This window comes from Wyeomyia smithii, chromosome 3, assembly GCF_029784165.1.
Source record: "Wyeomyia smithii strain HCP4-BCI-WySm-NY-G18 chromosome 3, ASM2978416v1, whole genome shotgun sequence".
NCBI lineage: Eukaryota > Metazoa > Arthropoda > Insecta > Diptera > Culicidae > Wyeomyia > Wyeomyia smithii.
Window position 1 is genome coordinate 20,162,332 of NC_073696.1, and position 22,309 is coordinate 20,184,640.

The window sequence follows — 22,309 nt, forward strand, 5'->3', positions numbered from 1 at the left end:
ATATACCAACTTACAGCCAACACCTAGAGGCCCCATATTGCTACCTTGTGGAACTACCAATTTATTAGTGAATTGCGACGAGACACAAGAACGAAGTTTCACACGCAGTATCCTTCCACATAAATACGAACTTAACCATTCCACAAGTGAACGCGAAGCTCCAAGCCGTGACATTTTATGCAAAAGTATGTTATGGTCAATGCGACCGAAAGCTGCCTTCAAATCAGTGTAGATGGCATCGACTTGCGCTTTTTGTTCGATTTGTGCAATGCAATCGAAGTAAATTCCAGTAAGTTACTATGAGCTGAGCGGTTCGGCATGAAACCATGTTGCGCGGTAGAGATGTAATTCTTAGTGGAATGGAGCATTACGTTACTAACAATAATCTCGAACAACTTAGCACCAGCTGAGAGACTAGTTATGCCTCGATAAATTCTGACATTTTGATGATCACCAGATTTTAGTACTGGAAACATAAAAGATTGTTTCCATATCTCGGGGAATTTCCGTTGCTCGAACGACTTGTTGAAAATGCAGCGAAGTGGGTTTACTAGTGCATTAGCACAACGGCTTATAACTATAGCGGGTATGCCATCGGGCCCCGGAGTATAAGATCGCTTAAGTTTCTTTGCGGCATCCATTATCAAGTCAGTGATAATTTTAAATGTTGTCAAATCAATCAAATATGCCGGAACATCAGCCGCCGCAACATCCGCCTCGGCATCGGAGGCAACTCTTTCAGTAAACACTGATGCGAAAAAAGTTGCAAAAAGCTCACTCGATTCCGATTCTGAAGTCGAGTCTAAGTCATCCAAATGAACATTTACAGGCACCGATGAACATTTTCGTTTGGAGTTGACAAAATTCCAAAATCCTTTGGGGTTTCTCCTAAGGTCTGTCTGTACACGTAAGACGTAGGATTTGTATAGTTCTCTGTTAAGACGGCGGTATACTCAATCGAAGGACTCTATTTCAATCACCCTGAACCTATTGTAAGTAGTTTGACCCTGTTTTGCAGAGGATTTTCTTCAGCATTCCAAATAACACCTGAATGGCGATAATTTAGATTTTTTTTATTGATGTTTATTCAAAGACTTCTCCGTGATGAACGGAACTTTGTATATTCGTGAAAAAACAAGATAATCAGAGTTTCTGTCATTAAAACTGTCGATAATTATTGTATTTCAAGAGTTTGAGGATCGTTTTCTTGGACTGATTGAATGAAACGCCACTGCTTAAGCCGTTCCCTGATATAAAAAAATGTCAAATAGAAGGGTTTAAAAACCCAGAAATTTTGAAAGTTAAAATTGGGGAAAAAAGTTGAACAGTTGCAAATAAATACACTAAAGTCGTTTTTAATGCGGGGGATACATGCCGCGTAAAAAAAAACCGCGTAAAAAAAAAACCACGTAAATTCCGGAATCCGCGCAAAAAAAAACGCGTAAATTCCGGAATCCGCGCAAAAAAAAACGCGTAAATTCCGGAATCCGCGTAAAGAGAAACCCGCGTAAAAAAAAACGCGTAAAAAGCGACCATAGTGTATTGACCTTTTGTATTCCAGGGAACAAAATTTAAAAAAATATCACAGAAAAAAAAAACGAAACGTTTCGGGAACTTTGAAAAAAAAATTAAAAATTTTGAAATTCGGGTAACCAGAACAGTAGAATACGTTAAATTTAGAATCCTAAATTTCTAAACTCCCTGATTTCTGTTCATTAAGCAGACAGTATGTGAAGTAGAGAGAGCGAAAAATAAGCGAACTGGAAATGTGATACAGATTTGGAAAAATATACCGAATCCCGACGGGAAATCAAATTTCCAACAATCCTTGAGCGGTAGGGTATGTATGTATTTTATGTCGAATTCGTTTTTACGGCAGGACTATCCCGTCCCGGACTACGCTTTGCAGCTGAAAAAAAAAAAACACTTTCCGAGCAGTTGCAATGGTGTGCATAATACCAGAGGTAACTGTCACTTTTGTTTTGGTCATTATCGCCATTGTCTTTTATCGCATTTGTGCTACTGTACGAAAAATTTGCCAATTTACTGAAAAATGACAAAATAACAAAATAAAATAAATAAAATTCAACATTCTAGAAGCAGAGTGATTGAGATCAATCAAAGAAATAGTTATCGGTTTCCGTTATACTCTACTAAATTTTTTGGAAATAAATATTGAAATTCAGTCCGCAAATATATATTTCGACTGTGACGTACAGTCTTCCTCAGTGCTTATGTGGACTGGTAAAGAGCAAAGCGTAAATCGTGTTTTTTTATTTGTAGTAGGTAAAAATGAAAATTTAGCACCCTTAATTGGAGTTAGGTAGGGAATTATGCGGTCGATTGTTTACCGTACCATGTCTGGGGTTTTTGGGAAGCAGATTGAATAGCCATGAGGGGTGATTACCTGCGTCTTTATTGAGAAGCGTGCATGAGTGTTGTTTATAAATTTCTAAACTTTCAGCTACGTCTAATTTCCATAAATTATTAACGGGGCGGAGGAGGTGAATGTTATCCGAAGTTAGTGGATGTTTCTCGTTAAAAATATGTTCAGCCACTTTTGATTTGAAATGGTGTGGTGGGGCATTTGTTGAAACTTTACTTGCTTTGGACACTTCTGCGAAATGTTCTTTGAAACGTATCCCTAGGTTACGTTTAGTTTGTCCAATGTAAACCATGTCACAGTGACTGCATGCAATTTTATAAATTCCAGCTTTGTTCAGGGTATCAATAGGGTCTTTGGTAGACCCTAATTTTGTTTTGAGTTGGGTATTTCTACTAGTGTAGACAATATCCATCCCAAATTTTCTAAATTTTGAACGAAGTGGGCGTGTCAAGTTAACGTCATATTCAACGGCTACCCTTTTCAGATCTTCTGTTATTGGGGTGAGTGTTGTAAAAGATTTCCGAATTTGAGCACGCTTCTTTTTATCAACAATGGCTTGAATGATACTTTCATTGTAGCCATTAAGTTTAGCAATTTCGAAAATATATCCCAGTTCCTTTTGCTTGGCTACTTCACTTAGAGGTAAAGTTTCCATGCGGTGGATCATATGATGGAAGGATGCCATTTTATGCTGGAAGGGATGGTTTGAAGTGTTAGGTATTACCCGTTTTGTATTCGTGGGTTTCCGATAAATTTCAAATTCCAAGTCCGTAGACTCTCTGACTACAACGACGTCCAAGAAAGGGAGTCTGTTGTTAAGTTCTTTTTCAATTGTGAAGTTTATATTTTTATGGGTATTATTAAGGGATATGAAAAAAGTTTCAAGATCCGCCCTTTTCAAGATACAAAAAATATCATCCACATACCTCCACCATCGAATCGGTAATATGTTCCTCTTCTCTAATGTACTTTCTATATTTGCCATGGAGAGCTCACATAGAAAGGGAGAAAGAGGATTCCCCATTGGTGCCCCTTTAGTCTGTTTGTAAAATTTACCACGAAATGTGAAGTAGTTTTCTTTCATGCAAAGGCGTGAAAGTTTCAACAAACTGTCAACTTTCTTTTTCCAAGTATTATCAAAATATTGGGAAAGAAGCCAGTCCTCTAAAAGGTTTAAGGTTTCATTCACAGGAACGCTAGGAAATAAGGCCGTAACGTCAAATGAAACCATTATCTCATCAGATTGGATGTTACCCGAGGATTTAAATTTTCAACGAAATCTCCGGTGCTATTTACTGATCGACTTGGAAATTTATGGGGCATGGCTTGAAATTCTTTTACCAGCCATTTAGCCAATTTTTCTGTGGGAGCCCCTACCGCTGAGATAATTTCTCTCATTTCATTTCCAGGTTTGTGAATTTTGGGGAGACCCTTTATTCTTGGAAGAACTGGATTTGAAAACACGAAGATTTTGTAACGCATTACCCAAAACGGGTTTGCATTCTTTTATTGTATTTCCTACACGTTTTACCATATCAGCAAGAGGATTGAGTCGCAGTTGCCAATATGGACCTTTATCAATTTTTTTGGGTTATTTGTTCATCATAGCCAGACTTGTCCATGATGACGGTTTTGTCCCCCCCCTGCTTTTAAATAGAAAACAGGTTTTTTACGTAATTCCTCAACTGTCTTTAAATCAGACGAATTTCCATGACGTGGCAGTGTCTTAGTAATTTTTGAAAAAATTTGGCGTACTTCACCAGTTTGTTCTGTGGAAAGTTTACAACTGTCCATCCCAGCTTCTATATCGATAATCGATTGTTCAATATTGGGTCGTGAAGGAATTGCGAAATTTAGGCCCATATTCAGAAGATTTTGCTGGGGTTATGAAAACTCGTACGAAGACCTATTGACCACAAAGTCGTCAATGAGGTGTACTTTGGCTGTCTTTCTACTACTGTTATTTCGTAGAAGCAGTTGATTTAACTTTTTCAATCCCAATTTTCGTTTTCTTTCCCCTTCACACTTTTCGGCTACTTTAACTTTAGTTAGAAAATTTTGAAATTCAAAAGGAAATTCTTTGGCAAGTTTTAAATGAAGTGAATAACATTCCAGAGTTGTGGAGCTAAGTTTACTATAAAGAAACTTGATGCTACTTTTCAAACACTCCCGTTCCATATGTTTAATAATGGAGGGGGCTATAGGACTTTTAACTTTTACTCTATGACTCGTGGGAGTGACATGATATTTTAAACAATTTTTAAGGAAGGAAATAGATTTGTGGATACCCGCAATACTCTTTTTTAACTTTAAAAACCTATTTGGCTCATTTGGCTTGGATGCCATTGTCAAATCTAGAAAATCTATAACGAGCGTCTTAGCAGAGTGATTGAGATCAATCAAAGAAATAGTTATCGGTTTCCGTTATACTCTACTAAATTTTTTGGAAATAAATATGGAAATTCAGTCCGCAAATATATATTTCGACTGTGACGTACAGTCTTCCTCAGTGCTTATGTGGACTGGTGAAGAGCAAAGCGTAAATCGTGTTTTTTATTTGTAGTAGGTAAAAATGAAAATTTAGCACCCTTAATTGGAGTTAAAGAAAATTACTTAGACACTGCCACGTCATGGAAATTCGTCTGATTTAAAGACAGTTGAGGAATTACGTAAAAAACCTGTTTTCTATTTAAAAGCAGGGGGGGAACAAAACCGTCATCATGGACAAGTCTGACTATGATGAACAAATAACCCAAAAAAATTGATAAAGGTCCATATTGGCAACTGCAACTCAATCCTCTTGCTGATATGGTAAAACGTGTAGGAAATACAATAAAAGAATGCAAACCCGTTTTGGGTAATGCGTTACAAAATCTTCGTGTTTCAAATCCAGTTCTTCCAAGAATAAAGGGTCTCCCCAAAATTCACAAACCTGGAAATGAAATGAGAGAAATTATCTCAGCGGTAGGGGCTCCCACAGAAAAATTGGCTAAATGGCTGGTAAAAGAATTTCAAGCCATGCCCCATAAATTTCCAAGTCGATCAGTAAATAGCACCGGAGATTTCGTTGAAAATTTAAGATCCTCAGGTAACATCCAATCTGATGAGATAATGGTTTCATTTGACGTTACGGCCTTATTTCCTAGCGTTCCTGTGAATGAAACCTTAAACCTTTTAGAGGACTGGCTTCTTTCCCAATATTTTGATAATACTTGGAAAAAGAAAGTTGACAGTTTGTTGAAACTTTCACGCCTTTGCATGAAAGAAAACTACTTCACATTTCGTGGTAAATTTTACAAACAGACTAAAGGGGCACCAATGGGGAATCCTCTTTCTCCCTTTCTATGTGAGCTCTCCATGGCAAATATAGAAAGTACATTAGAGAAGAGGAACATATTACCGATTCGATGGTGGAGGTATGTGGATGATATTTTTTGTATCTTGAAAAGGGCGGATCTTGAAACTTTTTTCATATCCCTTAATAATACCCATAAAAATATAAACTTCACAATTGAAAAAGAACTTAACAACAGACTCCCTTTCTTGGACGTCGTTGTAGTCAGAGAGTCTACGGACTTGGAATTTGAAATTTATCGGAAACCCACGAATACAAAACGGGTAATACCTAACACTTCAAACCATCCCTTCCAGCATAAAATGGCATCCTTCCATCATATGATCCACCGCATGGAAACTTCACCTCTAAGTGAAGTAGCCAAGCAAAAGGAACTGGAATATATTTTCGAAATTGCTAAACTTAATGGCTACAATGAAAGTATCATTCAAGCCATTGTCGATAAAAAGAAGCGTGCTCAAATTCGGAAATCTTTTACAACACTCACCCCAATAACAGAAGATCTGAAAAGGGTAGCCGTTGAATATGACGTTAACTTGACACGCCCACTTCGTTCAAAATTTAGAAAATTTGGGATGGATATTGTCTACACTAGTAGAAATACCCAACTCAAAACAAAATTAGGGTCTACCAAAGACCCTATTGATACCCTGAACAAAGCTGGAATTTATAAAATTGCATGCAGTCACTGTGACATGGTTTACATTGGACAAACTAAACGTAACCTAGGGATACGTTTCAAAGAACATTTCGCAGAAGTGTCCAAAGCAAGTAAAGTTTCAACAAATGCCCCACCACACCATTTCAAATCAAAAGTGGCTGAACATATTTTTAACGAGAAACATCCACTAACTTCGGATAACATTCACCTCCTCCGCCCCGTTAATAATTTATGGAAATTAGACGTAGCTGAAAGTTTAGAAATTTATAAACAACACTCATGCACGCTTCTCAATAAAGACGCAGGTAATCACCCCTCATGGCTATTCAATCTGCTTCCCAAAAACCCCAGACATGGTACGGTAAACAATCGACCGCATAATTCCCTACCTAACTCCAATTAAGGGTGCTAAATTTTCATTTTTACCTACTACAAATAAAAAAACACGATTTACGCTTTGCTCTTTACCAGTCCACATAAGCACTGAGGAAGACTGTACGTCACAGTCGAAATATATATTTGCGGACTGAATTTCAATATTTATTTCCAAAAAATTTAGTAGAGTATAACGGAAACCGATAACTATTTCTTTGATTGATGAAAATTCAACCTGATGTTTGACAAGCGAAGAACGATAATCAAAGCAAACCGATTTTGACACATTTTTTTTTTTGATTTTGACACATACGTGTGAATGTGTCGGTGTCTTCAAAACTGCCCTCTGTTTTTTGCGCGGACTGTCCGGGACAGAAAAAGGGTAGTCCGGGATAGTCCGGAAAATGTTAAAAAAAACAATGATAGGACAAAGTGTAGTGTAGTGTAGCTACACCGCAAAAACGAAAACGACATTGATCAGTCGAAGAAAACAGGCCTCAAAGGCTGCTTAGAATATGCTCCCTACCCTACTTATACAAAAATTCAAAACAAGTTTTCAAAATTCAACAAATTCTGACCAAAATATTTTGAAATCTGGTATTACTAAAAGGCCCCATGAAGTTCACAATTTTTTAAATTTGTTTGTCAAAGGCGAAAGCCGGAAATTGAAGAGTTTGAAGTAAGCACAATTCAGGAAATGCGTTGATCCAAAGTTGAAATCCTAGGATATCATAGACAAAGGGTCACATGTTAAAGGGCTGTCCACATTCCACGTGGACAACATAGGAAGGGGAGGGCGGAGTAGTGGGTACGCAAATATCCATGATCGTCCACGGGAGGGAGGTAAAGATAATGTCCACGTGGACACAATATTTTTTTCCAAAAAATGGTAATCTGACAAAAATATGCGGTCAAAGTTCCAAAATCCACATTGTCGATATGAAACTGTCCAAATCGATATTTTTCAATTGAAACCTAGTGTCTTAGAAATGCATGGAGATCTGGTGTATAAAGGACACTTTATCGCTACCCTATTTTTTTGGCGTCTACCTAGTTCGCTACTATGCGGCTGTCGTTGTTTCTCCCACGGGAAACAAGGTGTCTAGTATCAGCAGTTTATTCCGGCGAAGGGATATCGGGAAAAAATGTTATTTCAGACTACACAACAGAAAGCTGCTTCGAGTGTCTGTTTGTATGTGAAAATGGAATTCTGTGACTTTTTCTACCTGGTACTAGGAAGGAGGCTGTACGATTGAGCTGAAATTTTCATGGATAATTTGAAAATTCGATTCCCATTAACATCCTACTGTTGATGTTATGCGATAATCAAAAATTCGAATATCGTTCTCGCATTAACTGCTGAATTACGCAACGGTCTATTTAAACAACACGCGCGTTGTACGGTAAGCAGTATCGCTAAAGATAGCAAGATAACACTTCTTCAACGCAACCCGTATTGAGCAAGATCGCGCCAAATGATCTATGGTCGAAAATCGACCATTTTTGATTTGAATGAAACTTTGCACACGTATTTGGCTTAGCAAACTGAGCATTTTTCACAGATGGAGAGATTTTTTATACCCATGAGTTACATTCTAAAGGGCGTATGCCTTTTGGCATAGGTTTTATTCGAAGCATTGTAGCCCAGAAACCGTTGGTTGTATAGAGAAACTGTCTGAGAATGAGTTGTAGGGAATCAAAAATGCACCATAAAAAATATACACTGTACAAAAAAAAATTTTTTTACCAAAAAAAAATTAAAAATAAACATTAAATTTCAATTAAAAAAAAAGAGTTGAATTTTTTTATTTATTTTTTATAGAAACTTGACGTTAATACGCAACTTTTCAAAAAAAGTCCAGGATGGAGAAATGAAAAATATTTTTTTCTATGGTAAAAAACATTTTTCAAAATATTTGAATTCTGATGATTCTTAAAGATGCAGAGAGTCATTTTGAATCAAAAAGCTTTTGGTAGTAAACATTCTAAAGACACTGGTTTTCGAGTTAATTCTAATTTAAGCTCGATATAATTATTTAGGAAAATACACGTTTTTCTTAATTTGTCCATGGTTCTCCAGCGGAAACCATACGTTCATTGGAATGCTTGATCAAAAATATACAATATCAAAAAAAAATTTTTTGTACAGTGTAGATTTTTTTATGGTGCATTTTTAATTCCCTACAACTTATTCTCAGACAGTTTTTCTATACAACCAACGGTTTCTGGGCTACAATGCTTCGAATAAAACCTGTGCCAAAAGGCATACGCCCTTTTAGAATCCATCTCTCCATCTGTCTCCATCTGTGAAAAATGCTCAAAAAAAATCTCTCCATCTGTGAAAAATGCTCAGTTTGCTAAGCCAAATACGTGTGCAAAGTTTCATTCAAATCAAAAATGGTCGATATTCGACCATAGGTCATTTGGCGCGATCTTGCTCTTATGCGATAATCAACAATTCGAATGTCGTTCTCTAATCGACCATTTGCTGAATTACGCAACGGTCTATTCAATCAACACGTGCGTTGTACGGTAAGCGGTATCGCTAAAGATAGCAAGATAACACTTCTTCAACGCAACCTGTGTTGAGAGTGAGTGATGTAAGCGCGCGAAAACATTGGTTTCTAATCCCGTTTTACTACATGATATTCTTTGATTTAGTTGCTCTCTCTTCAAAATTCTCATAATTCAAATTTTTTTTCAACAACTCCACTCCGATCTCCGGTAAAAATTCTAACTACGCCACTGCATTGACTTATAGTGAAAATCTTACAGATATTTTGACTTTAGAGTCCTTATTAGCTATATTTTAGATGGGTTCGCCACAGAAGGCAGAATTCGCCACAGAAGGCAGAATCACGAAAGGCAGAACTCTATGACCGTACACACAAGGCAGAATATTTCAAAAGGCAGAATTTCGAAGGGCACAAAAGGCAGAATCACTGGCAGCAAATCCTGACTCACGATAGTCAAGTGCGTGATGGTGAATTGGTGCGAATCCTGGTCACGCTATCAAAGCTGCTACTCTACATTTATTATTTAATATTATTTGGTAACCAGACATAATAACTCACGAGCAATGACCAGTTTTGATGGGAGGTGCAAATCAAGCCTAATTATTAGATCCGAAACGCGCAAAGTGGTTTGGCTCAGGTCCTAAAGAGTCTCACGGCATCGCGGAGAGTAATTTTTCGATGTCAGGTATAACTTATACTAGTCTCAACGGCTTGTTGGTAATAAATAACATAAATCAATTCATGCGGCGAAGACGCATAATCGAGGGCAAGGCACCGAGGTGGCACAAAGCCGCCGTGGTTTCCGCGGTCCGAGCCGGCCGCCGACCCGCCGTCGGAAGCGGCGGCCTCTCGCATACAAACATCTGATCTACTGGTTTTCTAGGATTATTCAAATAGGTTTTCTTTCCCTTAGTTAAGTCCGAACGAGCGGTAGCGAGTAAGGACAGCATACACTCGGACAATAGAGTCGGCCGAAGGCCGCGAGTGTGTGTTGTTAAAAAGAAAATAGACCATTTTGTAATTCTGCCGTTCGTGCTCTTTGTGATTCTGCTATTCGTTATTCTGCCTTATGAAATATTCTGCCTTTCGTGATTCTGCCTTTCGTGGTTCTGCCTTTTGATTTTCTGCCTTTCGTAGGAGGCCCATTTTAGATAAATTTGGAATCTTTTTATTCGTGACCTCTTTGTTTTTTGGAAGGGTTCTCCATACATGTTGAGATAATTTGAATCATTAACATACACTTTGTTGTAACTCCCTGAAATACTTTCAAATCAGCTGTGAGCTGAATTTGGAATCGGTTTCATCCTGGAATGTTTCCACTTTTAGTTAAATTTTGATTTTTTTTTCTGAATCATATTCATTTTGGTTTCTTCATCTCGTTAGAATCACCTAATTATTTTGAACCAAACTAGAGATCATTTTCTTAATTTCTCCCTGGATTCCAGGAGTATTACTTCGGAATACCAAGTTTGCTTCATCCGGTTTTTATCCGTTAGAGATTTTTTTTCTATGATTCAATGACAAATTTTTCCATATCCATAAAACAAATAAAAGCAAATCCATGTTCATTAACTTACAGATCTAGTACGGCAGTTCTGGAATCGAATGCTCTGGGAGGTAATGGTTCCATGAATTCCCAAGAACGAAAACTTACTAGGCATCAGTCAGCAACAGAAATGTAGGAAAATTTCGAAGACTTCTATTTCTGTATTTCATCAAACAGGATGTCGAAAGTTTCTGTAATCTTCAAATCGGATATAATAAATGAAATTAAAAAACCTGAAGTTAAATATTCAGACTCAGTCGTAGAGGCATGAAACTTCTGAATAATGAAAGTCTCTTAATTTTAAACTCACAATTGGAACGACAATTTGTTCTAGTTTTGTAATAATTTGTTTCACATGTTATAAAAATTTAAAACATTACCCTCGTAAAACAGGCCATTAAGCAACAATTATACCCACCGAAAACTGGTGTGAGATTTATGATAATTTCAGCGCCTTTTCGTGCGCTTATCAGCACCACAGTGAATGTTCTCCCTACTCCGTCCACTGACATCCACCGGAGGAAAGTCCTTCTGTCACACAACCGCAACATTCCATTTCCTGTCCGCCTGTCAGGCCACCAGGTACCACCGACCCCACCTTCGACTGCCAACCCATCCGTTGGTTAATTGAAATTCTGTATATAGCCATTAATACCGAACCGGACCCAACGTTTGCGGTTTTGCTATTTTCCGGTTCTCGCTCGCGGGCATCGAACGGTGATGGGGCCCGTTTATCCAATCATCATCTCGTGGGCCTATAATTAATTTGCATAGCGCCAATATTTTTCCCCGGTTCACCCATCGGTAAAATAAAAGTAAAAACAACACCGTCACAATTTGCCTACGATGGTGCAAATTAATCAATTACGCGGTGTAAATCTTTCGATTCCGTTCCAATGGTATAAATTTTGCAGCGAAAGGAAAGGCCGGCAATTAGAGCATCACCGATACACCGAATTAAAGCCGGTGATTTAAGCAGAAGTTTTGCCAAAATTGTCCTTCTACTGTACTTTTCCGCCCCTCAGGCTTGTACTTTGCGAGCCTGAGTGGCAATGCAAACTTCCGCTTGAGTAGAGCCCTAGCTTATATGTTACATCAAAGCAACGGATAGGGGGTACTTTTCCAGACCCTGCTCAAAGTCAGTGGCGGAAACTCGTCGATACGGCCTTGAAAGCAACTTTACGACCGACCGACCGACCGACGGTTCTCGCTAGAAGTAATTTTAAATTCGCTCAAAGTGGGTCAATTTAATTTTATCACTTGACTTTCTACGACACACAGACACACATGAAAACCAAGTGCGGAAATTCCCAGGCAAACAACGGAGACGCGTGGTTGTTCACAGATTGCTAGCGTATAACAAAGCGAAAAGAATTTCCATGTTAAATAGTTCCGGCTAGATGGCTTTTAAGTACACTAACATCGTGAGCTTAGGAAACTCAAAAGCACTTGCATGCTTATGGTACTTGTGAATTATGAATTCTGAGAATTCTCCAACCGGAAGCGTTGCACGCAATTGCCTCTCCCGGTACAGCCGTGTTTATTCATAGGCCTCTTACGAATTAGCGTAATTTAAACATTTCCATGCCTCTTGGTTTAGGTGCATGCGTATCTTCTCATTTTCATGTAGTTTTCGCTGCTTTAGAATTCCCTAGAATTCGACGGCAGCAAAACGAAATCATCAATCTGGCGATTTTTTTACCAACGTCAAGCTTCTGAGACTGCCTCAATTCATTCAATTAGCTTTGTTAAACTAATTTTAACTCGAATACAAGTGAAACGAAAGCAACGTCAGCCAACAACTCAATTAAGCTTGATTTGCAGTGGCACCAATCAATCCTTCTTTGACGGTTAAAGCGACTCCAAAGTATTTATATGTGCGGAAAGTGCATGACAAAGTACGTATATTCCGTCCCCACAGGCTAATTTTATGCACTCCATGCCAGTATTTGCGTTACGATCAAAGTGGCTGTCTTTCCGGGAAGTGGAAGAACGCCTGCCCGCACAGGGTGGTTCAATAAATAGATGAACTACAAAAGTGCTGGTCCTTAAGTGCTTTCTCACGAGCTCCAATTTCTCAGCGAGACAATCACGAGACGTTGCTCCACTATTCAGACGATCTTGGATCTTGGATCGGTTGATTGTCGGACTCGAATTCATTAATTTCAATTTGCGTTCTCAATTAGTGCGTTGCATAAATACCGTTCTGATTGGACGCTTGTTCGTGTGGCCTGTTTTTTCGAGACACAAAACTTGTGTACGAAGTTGGTTCCACTTCACGTGGGCGTCACTGATGACAGGTGACTGAATGTTTCGCATTGTTTTGATCACGAGAAAGCGAAATTCCGTCCGTATCTCAAGCTGAACAAGCAGCATGATTGATGGCGTGAAAAGGAAAGCTTTTTCGGTTGAAAGCAACATTCCAGCAGCGGTATTGAATTTCGTTTAATCGGAAATACGCTCACGTTGACTTGGGTCAGGGTTTCGCAGTCGCAGACGGGGAAAAATATCTGCAACGATAAATTCTGCTGCCGTACAATGACCTCCGGTGGAATTTTTCGTCCCATTTTCCACAACAACCGGGGTGTGCAATAAACCATGCATTTCGCACAGGTACCCGCTCTTGTAGTACGAGTGTACGTGAGGATTTATTTGTTTGCGATGTGGATTACGAGGGTATCAAACTAGGCACGGTGCAGTCACCGTAGTAAGGACTTGCGTTGGAGGCAACGGAATGTTTCCACGTACGGAGAAAAAATGTATTCGAAAAGTTCAAAGTTTTTATTTTTTAAATTAGCAGATTTTGAAGGAAATTTTCGAAAATAGGGTATCGAACGTCTTCGTCAGTGGTTTTCTTCGGCAGTTTTTCTGCAGCAATCTAATTTAAAAATCTAACAAAATTTATGAAATTTTTCAAAACTTACTAAATTTACAAAATTTATAAAAGTTATGAAATTTTGTGAAATTTAGAAAATATGAAAAGTTTACAAAATTTACAAAACTTTCGAAATTTATTGATTTTACAAAACATGCAAAACTTACAAGCAATTCAAACTTGTTTCGCTTCTAACTTGTTACGTGCTACTGTAAGAGCTATATTTGACAAACGATATCGAGAACCTAAATATACGTGTAAACAACTTCGACCGGTTTCGAACAAAACACTGCTCATCATTCAGCACTTACAAAGCACACCAAATTTACAATTTTCTTTAAAAAAAATTTCTAAGTTTACAACATAACCTAAATTAACAAAACAAAGCTTGCGAAGTATTCGCAAAATGCACAGAGCTCGCATATGCCATCTTTTCTAGCACAGACATCAGAGCGATACAGCTTTTTACAATAATGGTTTACAAGGGTATTAAACTAGGCACGGTGCATTCTTCGTACTACTCGGGGACTGACGATAGGAGAGAACTGGGGTGACATTGCGCATTTCGCTTCGAGTAACTCGAATCGAGAGAAATCAAACTCGTTTCGAGGTGGAGTTGGTATTGCGTATTATTTTCGACACCCCAATTTTATTGCAGTTTATTTCGAGCAAACATTGACTCGAAAATAAATGTCAGATTTGTCTAGGGGCTGGACAACTTTATTTTCATAAAAAATATTTCGGTAATATTATACGATATCGGTTGATAAATCTTGATATTTATCGTTTATCCGACACATTGATATCACACCGGCGCCTAATAATGCAACGATAAATACTTTATAATATTTAATATTGGAAATATTCCGCCATATATCAATAGTGTCTTGCCCCTAGAGATTGGTATTTTTCACGTTTATAATAAGATTTGTCCTTAAAACAACATATTAATCTTTGAATGTTTTACTACGATTCTTCTAGTGATGAAAATGGTTTTAGGAATATACAAGATTTGTCTAGGGGCTGGACAACTTTATTTTCATAAAAAATATTTCGGTAATATTATACGATATCGGTTGATAAATCTTGATATTTATCGTTTATCCGACACATTGATATCACACCGGCGCCTAATAATGCAACGATAAATACTTTATAATATTTAATATTGGAAATATTCCGCCATATATCAATAGTGTCTTGCCCCTAGAGATTGGTATTTTTCACGTTTATAATAAGATTTGTCCTTAAAACAACATATTAATCTTTGAATGTTTTACTACGATTCTTCTAGTGATGAAAATGGTTTTAGGAATATACAAAGACGTAAACAATAATACATGAGTATTAGGCTTACATTAAATGAAACAAAGTTAGTTATTTTCTGATGCAAAATGAATTGATGAAATGATGAATTTTTTTTTCATGGTTACGTCAACATTTCAAGATAAGGCGGGGAGCACTCAAACCTTTTAGAAGTACAATATTTCATTTTCCTCCAAACTGCACTAGTACAATTCCTGTTCCGTTAAAGTTAGCTCCTACTTTAAATCTATTCGCTAGTGGATCCTACCAAATTAATGTTTTTCCGCTCCACAGATGTTTAGTGAAATTATTTATGTTTTAGTCAACAAACTTAGGTACAAACGAACGCCTTCAACTTATCGACCATTTTTTATCACTTTCGAGTTAAAAATTGCTCGATCAAACCATTACGTAATGCCATTTTTGCTCGAAGATCAACTGCAATAATACGCCATCTACTCGTTTCGAGCTCGAATCGAAATCGCCAATGTCAAATGTGGTCGAAACGAACAAAAATCACTCGAAACGAAATGCGCAATGCCACCCCTGGAGTTTTTGCATAAAATGACGGGTACATTTTTTTAATATACCCAATTTGTTTTCATAAATATTTTTGGTATAAACCTAATACTCTCTCACTATAATTTTCCCGTAGATTACTATTGATTATGAGAAGGCAACGGGTGGTTGTTCACATACTAGAACTGTGAGTGAAAAGAGGGTAACATCAATGTTTGAAGAGAAATGAGAATAAAAACTACAACGGTGAAAGGCGGAAAGCGATATTCAAATAAAAGTAAACCAAGGAATTTGTAAAAAGAATAATCAGAAGAAAAACAAAATCTGGGCGCTGAAGATGAAAATTTAAAATCTTAAATCAAAACTCCAAAATCCAATACTTTCCATCTCAACATCTATATCCAAAATCAACAATAGCGATAATATCAGAAATAAAATTAGGTACAACAGCATGAAAAAAACGACAACCATGCAAACAGCATAAAAAAACAGAGAAAATCGTTTCAAAACGGAGAAATAATACGCGAGAAAGCAATACAGAAAATTAAATAAATCGAAATACGAGCATAATTGAAAATTGTAACATCAATGTGAAAAATATAAACTGTAGAATAATATCAGAATTAAAATATCATACACAAATATATCAAAAACACTGAACAACTGAATGAAAACAATACAAGAAAACCAAACGACAGAGCATATAAATATGGAGATACAAATACACCAAATCTTAGGGAAAGAAAGAGAAACTGAACAAGTTTACTTCTGAAAAACACCAAAAGCAAAAAACACTAAATTGGTAAACACTCATAAACAAACACGAAATGATATTACTAGCATATACTGTTTCTAATATTATCTTGAGAATGTTTAAAGTCACAGAATTGAGAACGAAAAAATATATAGCATAACAAAAACGAATATTGATCAACAAAAACATTCAAAATGAAGTGACAAGTGACAATACAACAGTTATAGAGAAAAACACAAGGGAAAAGAAACTTTGACCCGGAAAAAAGCAAAAACACTGAAAAACATTTTATAACTCGGAACGACTACTTGGAATAAATAAAATTGGAGAATATATTTACAGGGGCTTTGACATAATTTTCAATGTATAACTAGAGATTTAAACTAGAGTTTTCAAAATATTCTATACTATTCAAACTTGTATTAAAAAGCGGTAATTAAAGAAATTATTGTATAATAAAGGGTAATGAAGGAACGAAAAAGTTTTCAACAAAAAGAATGAAAATAATATTAGATTCAAAATAATAGTAGAAGCTGAGGTCAAAACTTGAAGGAAAATGACAATAGAGATAAAAAAAGCATGACAACTTGTAAAAAGATAATTAAGAACAGCTCTACTTATAAAAATCAATAAGAGTAAGGAATATCACTAAAGAGTTAAATTTATGGGAAAATGATTGAAATAGCAACATAAACAGGAAGCAAAGAGAAGAAAGACAGAACTGGAGCAGAGATGTGAAGATAGGGAAACGGTTGTAAAAAATTGCAGTAGAGACGACAAAGGCAAAAAAAAAATTCAAAAATCAACATAGAAAAAAGTTAATATAAGTGAGACTTAAAAAGGAAGAAGTGTGGAAAGCCCAGGGAAAAGAAATAAAATCAACATTCGTTGAATTTGTTGGTTTAAGAATTTTTGACAAAAATCTTTTCATTTTAAGTGGTACAAACATTTGCTTTGTTCCAACACAGACATCAATCAGAAAGAATGGGAATAAGGACTTTGAGCTCTAGGCTCTAGGCTTTAGGCTCTAGGCTCTAGGCTTTAGGCTCTAGGCTCTAGGCTCTAGGCTCTAGGCTCTAGGCTCTAGGCTCTAGGCTCTAGGCTCTAGGCTCTAGGCTCTAGGCTCTAGGCTCTAGGCTCTAGGCTCTAGGCTCTAGGCTCTAGGCTCTAGGCTCTAGGCTCTAGGCTCTAGGCTCTAGGCTCTAGGCTCTAGGCTCTAGGCTCTAGGCTCTAGGCTCTAGGCTCTAGGCTCTAGGCTCTAGGCTCTAGGCTCTAGGCTCTAGGCTCTAGGCTCTAGGCTCTAGGCTCTAGGCTCTAGGCTCTAGGCTCTAGGCTCTAGGCTCTAGGCTCTAGGCTCTAGGCTCTAGGCTCTAGGCTCTAGGCTCTAGGCTCTAGGCTCTAGGCTCTAGGCTCTAGGCTCTAGGCTCTAGGCTCTAGGCTCTAGGCTCTAGGCTCTAGGCTCTAGGCTCTAGGCTCTAGGCTCTAGGCTCTAGGCTCTAGGCTCTAGGCTCTAGGCTCTAGGCTCTAGGCTCTAGGCTCTAGGCTCTAGGCTCTAGGCTCTAGGCTCTAGGCTCTAGGCTCTAGGCTCTAGGCTCTAGGCTCTAGGCTCTAGGCTCTAGGCTCTAGGCTCTAGGCTCTAGGCTCTAGGCTCTAGGCTCTAGGCTCTAGGCTCTAGGCTCTAGGCTCTAGGCTCTAGGCTCTAGGCTCTAGGCTCTAGGCTCTAGGCTCTAGGCTCTAGGCTCTAGGCTCTAGGCTCTAGGCTCTAGGCTCTAGGCTCTAGGCTCTAGGCTCTAGGCTCTAGGCTCTAGGCTCTAGGCTCTAGGCTCTAGGCTCTAGGCTCTAGGCTCTAGGCTCTAGGCTCTAGGCTCTAGGCTCTAGGCTCTAGGCTCTAGGCTCTAGGCTCTAGGCTCTAGGCTCTAGGCTCTAGGCTCTAGGCTCTAGGCTCCAGGCTCTAGGCTCTAGGCTCTAGGCTCTAGGCTCTAGGCTCTAGGCTTTAGGCTCTAGGCTTTAGGCTCTAGGCTCTAGGCTCCTGATTCTAGGCTACTATGAAACTCCATGGGTCATGTTAAAAATAATTTATTGGTCCAGTAAAACATCAACTATTCCCTCCTCTTTAGGGGAAGGGCTCTCATACAAATGAAACATAATATTTCATATAACTCGAGGACTAATCAAGCAAATGGAACCAAATTTGAAAAAAGGATGCAAAAAAGGCAGTAGATCAATTAATGTATCTTTAAAAAAAATCTGTTATTTTTCTCGTTTATCTTAGCTGTAGCCGTGTACGGCCTTCGTAGAAAATTTTATATACTAATCACATCCAGAGTTGCAACATTCGACGCCCTTCCGTTTGTGCGCTTTGACGTTAATCCATTTACTATTGCTGCGTAAAACCTATTTTTACTACAATTTTGTGCGTTTCGATTATAATAAAAATCCAAAATTGCAAATGTCCGTCTATATTTTTATATGAAATCTGTTTGATTTTCGTACGAATGAAAAAGACAACAAATCGAATAAGATAGCTTCAATTCCATCAACAGTTTATGATAAATCATGATTTAAATTAACAATTTCCAGCTTTAAAGACAGCATATACCTCAGAATGGCTGTACTTAGAAAATGGTTCAAATCCTTCGATTTTATTCCAATTACACAGTGCAACAGAAATTTACTTTTTCTTCTGCTTTGGCTTCCTTGTATGATTTTTTATGTATTTCGTTGCAAAAACAAATCTTCTTTTGAGAAACTGTTTTCCTAGAATTAGCGTTTTAAGGTTAGTTTTTTGCCTGATTTAAGATCTATTTTTTAATAAAATGGGTGAAAGATGCTATTATGTAGACAAATTTAATATTTGCCTCATAACCCTTTCCAACCGGGCTCATAGATTTGCGTAGATGGAAGGTGACTTATACAAAACCCTCTCTCTCGCTTTTTAAACGTCCTATTCATTGTTTTATTTCTCACAAAGCTAGTGTCAACATCGCAGCTGCTACGAAAAATAAAAAACCGGAGCAAGGAAGTGTTTTTATGTAGAAATTTCTTCGATGTAGGTTTTGTTATCCGTCATTTTTTACCTACACAGTTGTGTGGACTCGGTCGGAAAGGGATAAACAAAAAGGCGTCGATAAAACATTGACAGTTGCCGACTTCTCAAAAATTCAAAATGACGCCATTGTTGCCTCTTAAGGTTATTATTTGCGCTTGATATGAAGACTTTTTGGTCTCTGGTTATCCGACCATCTGGATACAATCGATGTACAAGAATATCGAAATGGTTTATTAATTCCGGTTACCTCACAAATTATTCGATAATTATTCGTATCGCACCCAGCTATGCGTTCCATTTTTTGCTCACTTTAGAAAATGAGTAATTGTATTTAGCGTGATTTCTTAAATCACAAGTCAAACCTTATTAAACAACCACACTCCGAACATGAATAATTAGTGGAAACAAAAATTATAACGAGTCATTTTTCTCTTCATGGGACAAACTTGAACCTGTCAGAATTCCATCCTACGGTTATTGAAAGCTTGAAGTGTTACATTTAAATAATGATACTGGGCACAATCATAAAAGCGCGCGCAAAAACTCCAGATAGTTGCTCAGTACAAGAGTAAACTAGGAAATGATTATTTCAATCAGCATATACGACTTACATTTTTTGGAAACAGAAAGAAATTATGGAAAAATCAAAGCCTGATTCGTTCATATTGTACGAATCCCGTATCCCTTTTGATTCAGTTATTATTGATCATCCGATGTCCATAAACATTATTAAAATAAGAACATATCTTGATAGGTCTTTCGCACACATAAATAAGTCAATTTCTCATTTAAATTGCATGTCCTCCAAGATGGTCAAAAAATACTGAAGAGTCACCAGAGGAATAATCATTATTTCTATCCCACCATGCACTGATTGGTTCAATTTCTCTTGTGATCTGCAATATGCAGCGTAATGAAAGCAGAGTAATCAAATGCGGATTGTAAATAAATCTTTCAATCCGTTCGATTATCTACACGACTGTGACCTTCTATATAAGAGAATATTATTACGTGCTGAAACATCGTAGGAAAGACCAAGAAATTTTATTTTTATACCTTTAAATAAAGACGTCGTTTTTTTTCCTTTTCGCCGTAAAAGCTTTCTTACTCAATGAAGCCGGTGACATCAAGCATTACACGCTCAAAAACTATCATACGTTTTAGGTGCCTTTTTCGTTTCTTACTTTATGTACGTATCTTGTTAAAATAAAGACAAGATTGTATCTTGCTCTATAGGACATAACTTTTGGCCTAAATTTTCTTTAACGACATCCTCGTCTATGGAAATCGGCTACCATTATCCTGATGCCGTATTGGATAAATCTGAAATTTTACTCTTCTCTTTTCGTGCAAACTTCACCGAATGTGAAAAGTTTTATTTGATTCTGTCAACAAATCCTAATAACATGTGTTCTCAATACTCCAGTGGATATCCTCCAAAGTTTTTCGTTTGACTTCTCTATGTGGCCTTGTGACCTTGCACGGAATCGTAAATTAACCACCCTGCTCCCGGCGCTGCCCTGCTCAAATTCACCACCAAACAAACCAAACCCACATAACACAGGCCAACTTTCACCACACAGTCAGGGAATGTTCTTTTTACGACCACAACATCACATGATGGCCATATTTACTCTCTGCTACAGGAGAAAATGGGACTGGGGCTTCCTGTCAGCCGAGAAGAAGAGGCGGTTATTAAACCCATCGGAAACATTTCGTGAAGCTTATGTCCTACCATTTCACTGTCGACTTGGCACACCCATCTTCCAGCTTGTTCTCTAACGGGGTGTCACTTTTCGCACATCAATTACAAAGTGTCAGTGCCGACCGACCAGCACAATTACGAGGCGTATGCAAATCAGGGGTATCCATTTATCAAAACACTGTTTCTAATAAATTGTTCAGTGTTTCTCGGGTTTCGAGCACCCTCTAGAAAACACTGCACCAACATCACTAACAGTCACCGTTCTGTGTGCAGCCGCAAGTGGGCAAAAACATACCGCACAGAGACTCAATATTGCCCTGTCCTGTTGGGAAGTGACGTTGATGACTACGGCTGCATACATAATTGTTCCGCTTTGACCGACCGACTTTATAAATATCGTTCGCCTGAAAGTATGTTGCATTAATGCTTCTCACTTTTCTTTTCTTCCAACAACAGATGTCGTAGCAGTCGGGGCGATAATCTGGACTGTGTAGGAAATAGTCCAACCGGATCCACTATGGACGGAAAGTTATCCCGCCCGAATGGGCAAACTCCGAATGGCCGCGAGTACTGGGGACGGCTACCCGAGCCAGCAATGGCTCATAACGGGCACGGCCAGCAACAACAGCCACCGCCGTCGGGTGCCAGTAGCCAGCAGGGATCACAGCCACCAAGTCCCACATCCAGCCGAAAGGATCGAAGCTCACCGGGTCACTCGCGGAAAAGTGGTTCTTCGTCTAAAATTGCCAGTAGCAGAACAAAAGGAGTTCCTCAGAGTTATGGGTTCGTCAAAAAAACCAACGGCAGCTCGATGCACGGTGTAGATCCGCAAGGGCAAGCTCTTTTGACCGGAGGACGCACGGCTCACGTCTCTGCAGTACCCAGAACCAATAAGCTCAAAGTTTCCGGCGGTACGCAAACCACTACGGCTGATTTTCAAGCCAGTTAGTATCCATTTTAATTAACAATTGCGGGAAAACTAACCTAAACTATACTTTTTTTTTTCAGAAACTCAACAACACGCTCAGTATCGCAGCTTTTCCCTGACCGGCCCGGGAGCGGCCCAGCTAAGCCAGTCGGTCAAAGAAAGGTTTGGTTCGGGAACGCATAGTTTGCCAAAGCCCGGTTTAGATATGCATGTCTTCCAACATAGGTTTGTCTCCTCATCTAAAGGGCTAGAGCGTCATCTAGCCTCCCACCTAGTTACTAACCGCATCTCTCGTTTCTGTCCTTTTCATTTTTTTGCAACATTTCCCGGTGTGT

At 38.3% G+C, this 22,309-nt stretch overlaps 1 protein-coding gene across 6 annotated transcripts in view; it reads left to right on the top strand.

The window, feature by feature from the left end:
• The window catches only part of LOC129732508 (protein sickie-like), a 477,819-nt gene that overhangs the window by 328,921 nt on the left and 126,589 nt on the right, over positions 1-22,309 (top strand). For 5 of the 6 annotated variants that reach the window (XM_055693445.1, XM_055693439.1, XM_055693442.1 and 2 more), the window contains 2 exons: positions 21,503-21,990; positions 22,055-22,199. In XM_055693445.1, the coding sequence (XP_055549420.1) occupies positions 21,503-21,990; positions 22,055-22,199 (633 nt within the window). The remainder of the gene's footprint in view (positions 1-21,502; positions 21,991-22,054; positions 22,200-22,309) is intronic. The other variant, XM_055693443.1, reaches the window with a different exon arrangement.